The sequence below is a fragment of the Euleptes europaea genome, chromosome 16, assembly GCF_029931775.1.
Source record: "Euleptes europaea isolate rEulEur1 chromosome 16, rEulEur1.hap1, whole genome shotgun sequence".
NCBI classification, from domain to species: domain Eukaryota; kingdom Metazoa; phylum Chordata; class Lepidosauria; order Squamata; family Sphaerodactylidae; genus Euleptes; species Euleptes europaea.
Genome location: NC_079327.1, coordinates 56,342,135 through 56,356,826, shown reverse-complemented (window position 1 = coordinate 56,356,826; position 14,692 = coordinate 56,342,135). Strand labels below are relative to the sequence as shown.

Sequence of the window (14,692 nt, the reverse complement as noted above, 5' to 3'; positions counted from 1 at the left end):
GTCCTGTTTGTGTCAGTCCATGTTCAGCCACTGCTGATTTCTCAGGTTGGCCCAGTCTGCAGTATCTTTCATGTTCTTTTATCCTTGTTGGAGTTTTTGTGTAAGTAGCGATCTGTGTGAGTTGGTTTCCGGTAGACCTTGTGACTTAACTGAAAGTTTGTTTTACGTATGACAAGGGTATGTGAACCACAGTTTCTCAAGGAAGAAACTAATCATCTAAATCATGCACTGCTAGCAAACGGCTATTCCAAGAAAGAAATCAGAAAGGCCATTAAACCAAACAAACATCAGAAAACTCAGGAAAAACAGTCTCCCATAGGAAAGGTATTCTTGCCATTTATTAAAGGAGTCACTGATAGGATGGAGAAACTTTTGAACAAACATAACCTACAAACAGTGTTTAAACCCACCAAGAAAATACAACAAATGCTACGATCAGCCAAAGACAAAAGAGATCCCCTCACCTCTGCAGGAGTATATCATATACCTTGCAGCTGTGGACAAGTTTACATCGGGACAACAAAACGCAGCATACAAACAAGGATAAAAGAACATGAAAGATACTGCAGACTGGGCCAACCTGAGAAATCAGCAGTGGCTGAACATGGACTGACACAAACAGGACACAGGGTCTTATTCCAAGACACTGAAAGACTGGACAATTCTACCAACTATTTTGTCAGATTGCACAGAGAAGCTATTGAAATTCATAAACATCAGCACAACTTTAACAGAAAAGAAGAGAGTTTAAGAATGAATAAGGCTTGGCTTCCTGTCTTGAAAACCTCTAGACTAACAAAGACGACAGTCAACAATAGCCATGTAGATTAGCCTTGGATTACACACATTAACAGATCACTTCAGGATACAATGGTTCCATATTAACATACCACACCCTCATTAGCACATTATCTGGATACTTACAGGACAATGATTAGCACATTACCTTTGTTATTTTTTGCAGGACAATGATTCAGCTCAAACCCAGCCCCTTTCTGACTAGATATTACTCTTCCTACACACTTGACACTGAGAGAGACTGTCCTTCAGTGTTACTCCTCTGAAGATGCCTGCCACAGCTGCTGGCGAAACGTCAGGAAAGAAAATACCAAGACCACGGTTACACAGCCCGGATAACCTACAAGAACCAATGAACTCTGACCGTGAAAGCCTTCGACAATATTCTAATAGGTTAGTGAGACAGGACCTACCCTTACAGAAGCCATGTTGGGTTTTGCCCTTCTATATGCTTGACAATTCTATCTTTAATAATGCTTTCCACTAATTTACCCAGAACAGACGTTAAGCTAACTGGCCTGTAATTTCCTGGGTCCCCCCTGGAACCTTTTTTATAAATGAGTGTTACATTGGCCGTTCTCCAGTCCTCTGGTACAGAGGCTGATAGAAGGGACATATTACATATCTTTGTTAGAAGTTCAGCAATTTCCCATCTGAGTTCTTGAAGAACTCTAGGATGAATACCGTCTGGTCCCTGTGACTTGTTAGTTTGCAGTTTGTCTAGACGTTCTAGGACTTCCTGCCTTGTTACCACTATTTGCCTCAGTTCCTCATTTTCCCCTCTCCAAAATCTCTGTTCAGGAGAAGGAATCTGCCCTGTATCTTCAACAGTGAAGACAGATGAGAAAAATTCATTTAGTTTTTCAGCAATCGCTTTATCCTCAGAGTTCCTTTACTCCCATTGTCATCCAATGGTCCAACCGCTTCCCTAGCTGGTTTCCTACTCCTACTATACTTAAAGAATTTCTTATTGTTTGTTTTGATGTGTTTAGCAATAAGCCCCTCAAAATCTTTTTTTGCATCTCTAATTATCTGCTTGCATTTCCTTTGTGCAAGTTTGTGTTTGCTTCTGTTCGTCTCGTTTGGGCAAACCTTCCAGTCTCTGAAGGAAGACTTTTTTTCTTTAATTGCTTCCTTCACCTTACCCGTTAGCCATGGTGGTGACCTCTTGGACTTATTACTACCTTTCCTGACCTGCAGTATACAAGCTAGCTGAGCCTCTAGTAATGTGGACTTGAGTAAACCCCAAGCCTTTTCAAGAGATTTAACCCTCATAACTGTTCCTTTCAACTTCCTCTTTACCAGTTTTCTCATTTTAGAGAAGTTCCATCTTTTAAAGTCAAAGGTAATTGTATGAGATTTCCCAGTCACTTTCCCACTTACATCTAAATTAAATTTGAAGCCATTGTGATCACTATGGCCAACTGGCTCAACTACATCCACATCCCGCACTAAGTCACCAGCAGCACCACAGAATATTAAATCCAGGATCGCCTCCCCTCTGGTTGGGTCTATGACCAACTGTTCGAGGGCACAGTCATTTAGGATGTCTAAAAAGTTTATCTCTTTGGCTTGTCTGGAGCATACATTTATCCAGTCAATATGAGCGAAGTTGAAGTCTCCCATTATTACTACTTCGTTACCTTTACATGCTTCCCTAATTTCATTCTCCATCTCAAGATCACCCTGATCTTGGGAAGTCTTCAAACTGAGGAAGGGGAGATTCCAGCCCAGGAGACAGGAAGTTGAAATGTGATCCTGCCTCCATGAGCAACCAGTGGGAATCACCCTATTTTTCAAGATGCCCTCCTTACCTCACAGCAGAAGGAACCTTCACAGTAAGTAATCCAAGGTTCGTTCTACTAATATAGATATACCCTTCCACACTTAATGTGGTATGTATTTTGTGTTGGGCAATCTTTCTACACTACAGTAAATGTGTACAAAACTCACCATGAGAATATACAAATACACAGTGGGAAGTTACGCTCCTCCCATCCATACAAACATAACAGCACAACCATTTTGTGTGTGCGTGTGTGTGTGTTAAGTGCCGTCAAGTCGCTTCCGACTCATGGCGACCCTATGAATGAAAGTCCTCCAAAATGTCCTAACTTTGACAGCCTTGCTCAGATCTTGCAAATTGAAGGCTGTGGCTTCCTTTATTGAGTCAATACATCTCTTGTTGGGTCTTCCTCTTTTCCTGCTGCCCTCAACTTTTCCTAGCATGACTGTCTTTTCCAGTGACTCTTGTCGTCTCATGACGTGACCAAAATACGATAGCCTCAGTTTAGTCATTTTAGCTTCTAGCATCAGTTCAGGCTTGATTTGATCTATAACCCACTGATTTATTTTTTTGGCAGTCATGGAATCCATAACACTCTCCTCCAACCCCACATTTCAAAGGAATCTATTTTCTTCCTATCAGCTTTAGTCACTGTCCAGCTTTCACACCCATACATAGTAAAAGGGAATACGATGGCATGAATTAATCTAGTCTTGGTGGCCAGTGACACATCCTTACACTTCAAAATATTTTCTAGCTCTTTCATGGCTGCCCTTCTCAGTCTCAATCTCCTTCTGATTTCTTGGCTGCAGTCTCCCTTTTGGTTGATGGTGGAGCCAAGGAATAGAAAGTCTTGAACAATTTCAATTTCCTCATTGTCAACCTTAAAGTTGTGTAATTCTCCTGTAGTCATTACTTTTGTTTTCTTGATGTTCAGCTGTAGTCCTGCTTTGGCACTTTCTCTTTTAACTTTCAGCAGTAGTCGTTTCAAATCTTCACTATTTTCTGCCAATAATGTAGTGTCATCAGCATATCTCAAATTATTAATGTTCCTCCCTCCAATTTTCACTCCATCTTCATCTAAATCTAATCCAGCTTTCCTAATTATATGTTTTGCATATAGATTGAAGAGACAGGGAGATAAAATACATCCTTGTCTGACACCTTTGCCAATTGGAAACCATTCCGTTTCTCCATATTCTGCTCTAACTGTGGCCTCTTGTCCAGAGTACAGGTTGCGGATCAAAACGATCAGATGTAGTGGCACACCCATTTCCTTTAAAACCAGCCATAGCTTTTCATGATCCACACAGTCAAAAGCTTTGCTGTAATCTATGAAACACAAGCTGATTTTCTTCTGAAACTCTCTCGTATGCTCCAGTAACCAGCGTATATTTGCAATATGATCTCTAGTGCCTCTTCCTTTTCTGAAACCAGGTTGAACATCAGGCATTTCTCATTCCATTTTGTACAGATGCAATTTCCTTTGCAAAACTGTGATTGGAGACACATGCTATTAATTCAACCTTGATAATTTGCACTGTACACAATAAATGTTTTCTCTATATTGGTACCAAGAAGAAAAGTCTAAATATTACAGATCCTGATATTAGCAACGCTTACAATTTGACTGTGCTCAGTGTGCTGTAACAGAAGGGAGACAATAGTGTTTCCTTTAAAAGTGACCGTCACGCTCAAACAAGAGCACAAAAAGACTATCAAACTCTAGCAAAATGAAAGTAAATTGACAGCAAGGCAAATGAAAAAAAGAAAGTCAAGCATATTCCTATAAATCATTTAGGGGAAAAATAACAATTTTTCTAAATACATCAGGAGCAGGAAACCAGAAAAAAAAGGGGGGGATAGATTGACACATTAATGAGTGCAAGATTTCTGAAGATAAAGAGATCAAGGAGAAGCTGAACAAAGTCTTTGCATAATATTTTGCTATGGAGGATGTTGGACAGATATCTAATTCTTGAGCTTTTGCCCCCAGTCTTTCCTAAACTTGCAAAAATGGATTGTGCCCATTGCTTACCACTATCATGCAAATATTGCATTAATCTTCAGACTCAGTGAACAAATCACAATGTCCATGCAGTTATAGTAGTCAGGACTCTGGACTAGGACTGGGATGATCCGGGGTTCAAATCTGCAACTCAGTCTTGGACAGTCCTCCTCTCTCAGCCTAATCTACCTCTCAGGGTTGGCATGAGGATAAAATGTTGGACAGGAAAACTATGTACTGCATCCTAGGTCATGTGAAGGAAAGATAAGTGATGTGCTATTCAACAAGCCTCCTTAAAGACTACTTTCCCTACAGAACATTTAAAAGAAGCAGGAAGAGAGGTTTTCCTTACCCCCCCCCCAAAGTACCTGATTGAACAAAAATATGGTCAGATAAATGATGCATAAAGCAGTCCAACATCATCCAATAATACTAAGCAAAAGACAGAGGGAGAGAAATTACCCTTTCACAAATGTGTCTGAAGTGCCTCCTGACTTCACAGCTGTTAAATTCTTGGCTTCCTTAATGACCACTTCTAAAATGCCTCCTGATGGCACTTGTGGGTTTACCTTCTTTCCTTTCTTAGAGCTTTTCTTTCCTTCAGTAAAAATAAACCAAGAGAAGAAAAATGTCAGCACTTATCTCAATAATGTTTTATAAGACTTCACTCTCTTGGGTAGCATCCTGCCATCCTAGACTAAAAAATCCAATAGGAATTCAAAATGCCACACATTCCTATCCCAAAATACCACCACTGATAAAGAACTCTCAGTATGCAAAGCAAGTCATACATCTAACCAGAGAGATCATTAAAATGCCTTTGAAGGATAGGCCAGTACAATTATCCTCATGTTACGGATGGAGGACTGAGACTGAGAGAGACTTGCCTAAGGTCACCTAGTGAATGAGAGATTAGATTTGAACCAGTGATCTCCCAGATCAAAGCTAATTCTCTTAGGTTTTATTCAGACAACACAAACAAACTGAAGCCTTTTAAAAAATAAGAATGAACTTGGTTTATTCTCATCTTAACATTCACCCTCCTTGCATACAAAACCAAGATTGAATAGGTCTGAGAAGTCTTCGATCTAACCTCAATTTTGTTATGATGTCTAAATTTAGGTCTTCAATAAACTGGAATTTCTTTTTTGCCCCAGAACAGGACTGGTTAACAACTAAAATACTTCAATTTTGGCTTTCTGTGTGATGAGAAAGGGTAAGATGAAGTGTAGGAGCACAAGAATAAACCAGACTCAAGTTCAGCACAAACAAATTCTGGTTTATTCACAACACATGAATACATGCTTAGCCACTCTGCAGTAGCAGTTTATCACCAACCTACATTTATTAACAAAATGTTTATCCTGTTTTTCATCAGGAAATTTCAAAGTGATGCACAAAATAAAACTATTAAAAATTTCAATAGTACTCAAACAAATTATAGACAAAGAAAACAGCGAAGAACGCTGTCACCAAGAAACATGCCTGTCACCCAGATGGATTCACGTGCCTCAAACTGGCAACATATCTACCAAACCAGTAACCAAGCTAGCCCTTGTCTCTCAACCTAAAGGCTTTCCCTCACCCCACATTAATTCATCCCTCAATATAATTATTTCCCTCTCATCAAAGGAAATCTTTGCCATTCCTATATGTCCCACCAATCTCATTAACTAAACTGGTTAGACTATCTCTATAAAAAGACCTAAATGCACTCTGATGAATATGACATGGTTTACCAAATAAAAGCATTTGAGAAATGTACAGATGTACACTCATTTGCCTTCCTTATGACAAGTGCAGTTATCACGACCCCTCATGTGTGTGCTGAGGGGGGGGGGGAGAGAGAGAGAGAGAGAGAGAGAGAGAGAGAGAGAGAGAGAGAGAGAGAGAGAGAGAGAGAGAGAGAGAGAGACTGCTTGTCAAAATGTTTGCTTGGAGTTTTAATTTTTCTCCTTAGTCCCCTTTACTTATTTTACCTCATTGGAATGAGAAACCAGAGGCATTTTCAAGTTAACAATCAAATAACAGAGATTTATTGAACACTGTACAAGGAATGGATTTGGAGGGGAAATGGTGGTTATGAAAAGCATAGAACCAGAGATATTTTATAGGTTTCACTTCAGAGATGGCATAGATCTTAGATGACATAGATGGTACTGAATTACAGTTCTTAACTTAAGTTCTCAAATTCGTTTCAGTTCCCAGAACTTCTTATAGATGTTCCTATTCAGACTCTGCTGCCTAGCTATCAGGAAAGGTAGAGATTAAACAACCTCTCTTTCCTAGAGAACACAGAAGTATGGAGATTTCTCCTCAAATCTCTCTTTCTATTCTCACTATAGAACTACCCCACCCCAGTGGCAGTAATCCATTAACAAAACCCTCTATCTGGAGTATCTCCTTCCAGTGACCTGAGAAAGGGCCCTTTTCCTTCCAGTCTCTGCCTGTCACTCCACTTGATTTGTTTTACAGCAGCTTAGGCAAATCTGAACCCTCAGGTTCTCAGAGTCAAACACAACTTCTGAACACGCAGGTTACCAAAATCAGAATCAATTCCTTTCTTCAGGACAGAGAGAGTGAGCTTCTTAGCTACACCCACTCCCCTTCTCTGAGCTTCTCTCAAAGATTTAACCCTTGTTTCATCACAGTAGTGTTCCAATTTGTGAGCTCTTGACCCATCGAACCAGAAATCACCACAGAGACAATCAGATTCCAAGCAGATGGCTTTACTGGTCAAATAGGCAATACAGTGCATGGAAGGCAAGATGACAGCTATGGCTTGTCTTGCCCGTTATTTGGAAATATAAGACAGAGAAACGGCGGGAGATTACAAAGCATAAACAGAGCATTATTTCCCAGGAGTGGCGTTCCCAGGCTTTGGTATGTGTAGCCGTCCTTGAGTCTGGACGGTGCAGCAGAGAAACGAAAGGAAACATCTAAACCAAGATAACAGCCTGACATCCTGCTCCCCTTAAGTCCCCCTCCCATCCGGCAAGGGGGCTGGTCTGTCCGGGTAGGCATCGTGAAAGGCGTTGACGAGTTTGGGGGCGGAGACATCCCGCGCGCGAACCCACTCGTCATAGGAAGGGGGGAAGTGTTTCCAGCGGATCAGTATTGCAAGGCCCCATGGTGTATGCGGGAATCCAGGATTTTGGAGGCTTCGAAATGTTCCTCCCCCCCCACCATTATGGGTTGTTCAGGAGGCGGCTCCGGGTGCCATTGTGGGGAAGCAACATGGGGCTTTAGAAGGCTGATATGGAAAACGGGGTGCACACGCCTCAGAATTTTGGGGAGAGACAGTTCCACCGTGACAGGATTTATGAGGCGGGTGATGGGAAATGGACCAATGTATCTAGCACTGAGCTTATGGCAAGGACGGGTGGAGCGCAGGTTCTTGGTGGAAAGGTATACCAGGTCACCCACTTGCAGGTCCATATTTGGGGAACGATGCTTGTCAGCCTGCGCCTTGTATTTGCGCTTGGCTCGGTCCAGGTTGCTAATCAGCCAGGGCCATGTTGTATGGAGGGTGTGAGCCCATGAAGCAATGTCGGCATCCCCCTCCCCCTCTGATCCTTCTACAGGGGTGATAGGACCGAAGTCCTGTCCATACACCGCATAAAACGGGCTGAAACCTGTGGACTGATGTACAGCATTATTGTAGGCATATTCTGCAAAAGGCAACAGTTCCACCCAGTCATCTTGGTGGTAATTGACATAACAGCGTAAATAACATTCGAGTACAGCATTGACACGTTCGGTTTGACCATCCGTTTGGGGATGGTATGCACTAGACAACCCTTGCTCCACCCCCACCAATTTGAGAAAAGCTTTCCAAAACTTAGCAACGAAACTACTTCCGCAGTCGCAGATTATCTTGCGCGGAAACGAATGTAGTCTAAAGACATGTGACACGAAGAGGCGGGCCAACTTCTGAGCGGAGGGGATCCCCGCACATGGAACCAAATGTATTTGCTTAGAAAATAAGTCAGTGATAACCCATAACACAGTTTTTCCCCCGCTGAGAGGGAGATCCGTCATAAAATCCATAGCAATCACTTCCCAGGGTTTGCTGGGTATTTCAAGTGGTTGCAGTAGTCCTGGGGGTTTGCCTTGAGATCGTTTGACCGTGGCGCAAACAGGGCAGCTGCGAATGAAAGAGTCAATGTCAGAACGCATTCCCCCCCACCAGAACTGTCTGCGCAACAGGTGAAGGGTCTTTAGGAACCCAAAGTGTCCAGCTGTTTTTACTCCATGAGCCAAATGTAAGACTTCTTTTCGGAGCGTTTTGGACACATATAATTTCGAGTCTTTGTACCAACAACCTCCTCGTTCGATTACATCGGGAGGCAGGGTTTGAGCGGAGTGTTCCATTAGGCATTGTGCCCGAAGGGAATTTAAGAAAGACTCGGAGACGGGAACCCCCCCGTTTTACGGTGGAAGCAGGAGCAGATATGGGGGTTGACGAGGGGGAAGCGCTTACGTGCGGCGGTGCGCTGACTGCAGGCGGCTTGGCGGCCGGTTGGGTTGGAGTTGATGCGTCGGTCCCGTGCTTCCGTTGTGGGGGCAGTGTTTGGGATCGGGTTTGTACAGCCAGCACGGGTAGGGCTTCTCTTTGCGCGGGCGTAAATAAAGAGTCTGTTGGCCAATCGAGTTTCACCGGGTACTGAGGCAGTCGGGAGAGAGCATCTGCGAGAACGTTTTGTTTTCCAGGGACGTGCCTCAGGATGAAACGAAACTGAGCAAAGAAATCCGCCCAACGCTGTTGTTTCGCGGACAATTTATGGGTCCCCGTGAGGGCAGCTAGATTTTTGTGATCGGTCCAGACTTCAAAGGGTACTTTAGACCCCTCCAGGAATTGTCGCCACAGAGTAAGTGCATGGTGAACGGCCGATGCTTCTTTCTCCCAAATGGGCCAGTTCAATTGGGAGTGCGCAAACTTTTTTGAGAAGTAAGCGCAAGGGTGAAGGAGACCATCTGGTCCTCTTTGGAGAAGGGCCCCTCCCATAGCCACGTCGGAGGCATCGACTTGCACAATGAACATTTGATTCGGGTCTGGGTGCCATAGCACGGGCTCCGAAGTGAAAAGGCGTTTGAGGGCTACAAAAGCGGCCTGGCATTGATCAGTCCACAGTATCTTAGCGGAGGGTAACGTAGCCGAGCTTCCTTTACCCTTTGTCTTCAGCAGGTTGGTGATGGGCAGCGCCACTTGGGCGAAGTTAGGGATGAACCCGCGATAGAAATTAGCAAAACCTAGAAACTGTTGTACTTGTTTGCGGTTGGAGGGAGGGGTCCAATCGAGGAGGGATTGGACCTTGGCCGGGTCCATGCTAAGGCCATGGTGGGAGATTATATATCCCAAGAACGTTATTTTGCTCTGATGAAATTCGCATTTAGCCAACTTTGCAAAGAGTTGGTGATTGCGCAGGCGCTGCAGAACTTCTCGGACCAGAGCAACATGCTCATCCATGGTTTTTGAATAAATAAGAATGTCATCTAAATAAACCACCACCCCGCGGTACAGTAAATCGTGGAGGATTTCGTTGATGAGTTGCATGAAGACCCCCGGGGCCCCTTTTAACCCGAAAGGCATCACAAGGAATTCAAACATTCCAAAACAGCTAGAGAAGGCAGTGAGGGGTTCGTCTCCCTCGCGGATACGGACGCAGTAGTAGGCTTCTACTAAGTCCAACTTGGAGAATATACGTCCCTCCTGCAACTGCCCCAAAATATCTGAAATCAGCGGTATAGGGTAAGCGTTGGCTTGGGTAACTGCATTGAGCTTTCGGAAGTCGATGCATAGGCGCAGGTCGCCCTCCTTTTTTCGGACGAAAAATGCGGGGGCTGAGTTGGGAGCATTCGATGGGCGAATGAACCCTCTGGCAAGATTTTTGTCCAAAAAGTCCCGTAGTACAGTGCGCTCGGAAGCACTCATAGGGTAAATCTTACTCTTGGTTAATGTGCAGTCTTTCACCACCTCAATTGCACAGTCAGTGGCCCGGTGGGGGGGTAAGGCATCACATTCTTTAATGTTAAAGACATCCGCAAAGTCCTGGTATACATCAAGTAGGGACGGCGGTGATGGGACATTGGAGGTTAATGCTGGAGCGGGTGGAGACAGCACCGCGACTTGCTGTCGGTGCTGATCGCATTTGGGGTTGGCAAAGGAGATAGTGTTCGTCTCCCAGTCTATACTGGGACTATGACCTTTAATCCAGTTAATTCCCAGGACCACTTCAAATCGGATAGGGGCTATGGTAAAGTCTATTTGCTCCCAGTGGGAGCCAATACCCATCGCCACCCCTGTAGTGCGATGATCAACTGGGCCCCCCTTGAAATGGCTTCCGTCCATTTGGGCAAATTGGACGGGGGCTGGTAAAGCCTCGGATTTGACTTTGAGTGCTGCAAAAGTGGCCTCATTGATTATAGTGCGACCGCAACCGGAGTCAATGAGTGCCTTAACGGGTAGTTGGGGACCACCTTTATAGTGTTGTAAAACTGCGTCCACATAAACGGTGGTTTCCACTTCCTTCACCTTGGTGGGAGCTTTCGGTTTAGCAGGAGATTCTGCAGGGGTCTGTGGAGACGCTCCACTCACCACAGACCGGAGCCGTTTTTTGACAAATCAAGGGGGGTTTCCAGGTTCAAAGCTGGAGGATCCCATGGGTTCTCTTCGTCAGAAGGAGAGTTGTCCCCCAATGGGGCATTTGTAATCCGGGACCCGGCGGGGTCACTCGATGTAGGAAGGTTAGATGAGTCCTCAACGTGAAGTGCAGAGGGTGTGGGTCTCCCCGGCGCTGCGCTGCGGGTGGCCGCGGTGCCTCTGCGTTGAGGTCGTCCTCGAGCTCGGGTTGCCATGCTGGGGCGAAAGGGTTCAGGGCGATGTGGGCAGACTGCCGCAAAGTGGCCCAGTTCCCCACAAGTGAGGCAAGCTCCTCTTTGAAACCGTGTTTCGCGATCCTGGGGTGGACGCGCGGGCTTCCGTGGATTGGGGAGCGGTGCCTTGGGCTGGGGTTTTTGGACGCTTTTCTCCTTGTTTCTTTGGCGGACAAGGGAAATAAAGCGCCGGCGGCTTTCTACCTCCTCGGCTAATAGAATCCAATCCTCGAGGGTGTCGGGATCACCCCGCATATACGACCAGTTCAGAATGTCAGGGTGTAAGGCTTCCCTGAAATGGTGAATTAGGGTGGCTTCGGGCCAGCCCACAATTCTGCTTGCTAGTCTCTGGAATTCATCGGCAAACTCTCGAACTGGAGTAGAGCCTTGTCTTAGCTGTAGAAGCTCCGCTTTGGCTCGTTCCCCCAGAAAGGGATCCTCAAACCTCCTCCGTAAGGCAGTCATGAAATTGTTGAGGGAACGGATAGAGCGGGATCGGGTGTCGAACTGGAGGACCATCCAGTCGGCTGCTTTACCTATCAAAAGGGAAGCCACATAGCGAACCCGGCTGTCCTCTGTAGGGAAGAACTGTCCTTGTTCTCGCATATAGCTGTCTACCTGATGCAAGAAACAGGGCAGGGTTTCGAGAGATCCATCGTAAGTAGTTTTCAATTTGAGTTGTTTCCAAGGACCGGGCATGGGTTGGCCCGGTTGCACGGGTGCCCTGGGTGCAGGTAAAACGGGACCTCCGGGAACCAGGGGTTGAACAGGCACATAAGCGGGTGGCTGGGCTGGCACTCCCTGTTGACCCGGTACTGCGGCCCCCTGTGGAACGGGTTGTGCCGGGGTTGTCAGGGCCTGCTGTAACTGCCTGTTGTCCTGAAGAAAGCGTTCCATTAGCTCCTGGAGTTGATCTACATGGCCAGATAGCTCCCGATTCTGAGCTCGTAACAGGTGAACGTCCTCACCCGGGCCACCTGTACGATGAGGTTTGCTTGTCCGAAAACTCGTGGCCCATTGAGAACTGTCCCCATACAAGTCCTCTTCCTCAGACTTCTCGGAGTCTGGGCGTCGTTCTGCGAGGCGGCGTGCGCGTTGGGTCGTGCGCGACGGGGCAAATACCGGGGAAAACGACAGACCCAATGGAGGACTGCTCCGTCCGGAGTCTTTGGGGCGGCTGCCTGTCCGCGCCCGATCCGCAGCCAACTGCTGCTCTTTGTCCCTTGCGGCTTGAGCCTCGGCTTCCGCCTTAGCCGCTTCAGCAGCTTCCCTATCCGCAAAAGCCTGTGCGCTTTCAAGTCTCAGAGCGGCAGCTGCGGTAATGTGCGGTAAAAGTTCCATTTCCAGGAGCGTGAGTAGGGGGTCGGGCTCCTCACCTAACAATGGTTGCACTCGGACCGCGACCGCGGGTGCATCGGCCCCGAACGTCGGGGTCAAACGTTGAGCCAAGGTGGCTATCGTGGTATCCTTTGTACAATCCGCAAAGAGGAGGGCTGTCTGGATAGCGATCCTCTTGGCTTCAGCTTGACAGTCAGCTGTATTGGGTACCAAAGAAAAACCTGCCGGTGCGGCTCCCGCCATGGTACCTTCCCCCAAGGCGGCAGGACGCCTTAGAGCCGTGGATGAGAGAGTCTCACGGGCAATAAGCTTATCCAATAAACCGGTTAGTATTTGTAAGTCCTCAGTTGCCAGCCGGGCATCATCCAGCAACTGATCAAAATCCTGGAGGTCTAAACAAGCATTAGTATCCTCCGACGTTAACATCCAGAGAACCCTCACTAGAGATCGCCACTGCGTCTGGACCAGTCCACTCAAGCGGCAAACCTCTGAATTAGTCCTAAAGAGTTCAGCTACTATGTCCCGTAGGAGGGTAGGATCCTCTGAGGAGGACTCCAGGGTTCCAAGAAGCAGTAGTCACGGTTCACTCGGAGAGCGCCCTCCTAGCTCCCATCCGAGTGGCAGGCGAACCCTCCAGGGCTCCAGCCTGACTAAAGAATCAATGAAGAAGAGTTAGCTGTCATAATGTGAGCTCTTGACCCATCGAACCAGAAATCACCACAGAGACAATCAGATTCCAAGCAGATGGCTTTACTGGTCAAATAGGCAATACAGTGCATGGAAGGCAAGATGACAGCTATGGCTTGTCTTGCCCGTTATTTGGAAATATAAGGCAGAGAAACGGCGGGAGATTACAAAGCATAAACAGAGCATTATTTCCCAGGAGTGGCGTTCCCAGGCTTTGGTATGTGTAGCCGTCCTTGAGTCTGGACGGTGCAGCAGAGAAACGAAAGGAAACATCTAAACCGAGATAACAGCCTGACACAACTCACAATTTAAAATGTACTCAAACTAAAAAGATCTAATAATAAAATGATCTAATAATGAAGGCATAACAAAAACAGTGTAGGGCCATTTCCACACCATGCACTTATAGCATATTATCCTCATGTTTGACCTGCAAAGTTTGGCGATGAATTCCAAATTTCTGTCCGCATTTCACCCCTATCTCTGTTGTATACATTATTCCCAAGAATGTTGGGAAACATATAAAAGCCAAACTATGTCTGCCCCTTCTAGGAAAAGGACCATGTTCCGCAGGGGAGCGTCACGGCATTTGTGATATCGCGAATGCCGAAGATGCTCTTCCCCTTCTCTTCTTTTGTTTTTGCCCATGCACTGTAACATTGGTGCAAAGGTGCGCTGTGATTGGCCGCCGTCTCACTGGGTTACTTTTTAATTCCCCCCCCTTGTTACTTTTGTGTGCTTCTTGTTCATACCCCATTTGGAGAATCACTTAATTTGCACAGCATGTAGAAAGATCCTAACCACAATGTCCATGCAAGCACATTCCCTACCCCCTTCCTCAAACAATCACACAGCCGCCATCCTGTTGGGGTTATTACAACACTCCAGTGTTCCTTTACTAGTTAAAAATTCAACAAATTAAAAAATGAACAGCAGTGAGAACGGGAGGGAGAAGGGAATCCTGTCCATGTGATTGTGTGGTATGGGAACCATTTCAGAGAATGCTGAACTGGTTGCCACCGCGGGGAGATGCCGCTGGCTTGCAGCTTGTGACACAGAGTACCTCATGCTGCCAATTAAAAGGTCCCCACAGCCTCTTTTCATTGCTTGCTTTCTCTCTCGCTGGCCCCCTTCCTCCTTGCCACACACGCGTGCCACCCTTCTTGGCAATCCTTGCTGCCACTTTAAGGGGTAGAGAA

The 14,692-nt window shown here is 46.0% G+C and overlaps 1 protein-coding gene across 1 annotated transcript in view; it reads right to left on the bottom strand.

Annotated features, from left to right (window-relative positions):
- Positions 1 to 14,692, bottom strand: part of SYTL5 (synaptotagmin like 5) — a 92,856-nt gene that overhangs the window by 8,156 nt on the left and 70,008 nt on the right. The window contains exon 15 of the mRNA XM_056861812.1: positions 5,055 to 5,190. Coding sequence (XP_056717790.1) covers positions 5,055 to 5,190 — 136 coding nt within the window. The remainder of the gene's footprint in view (positions 1 to 5,054; positions 5,191 to 14,692) is intronic.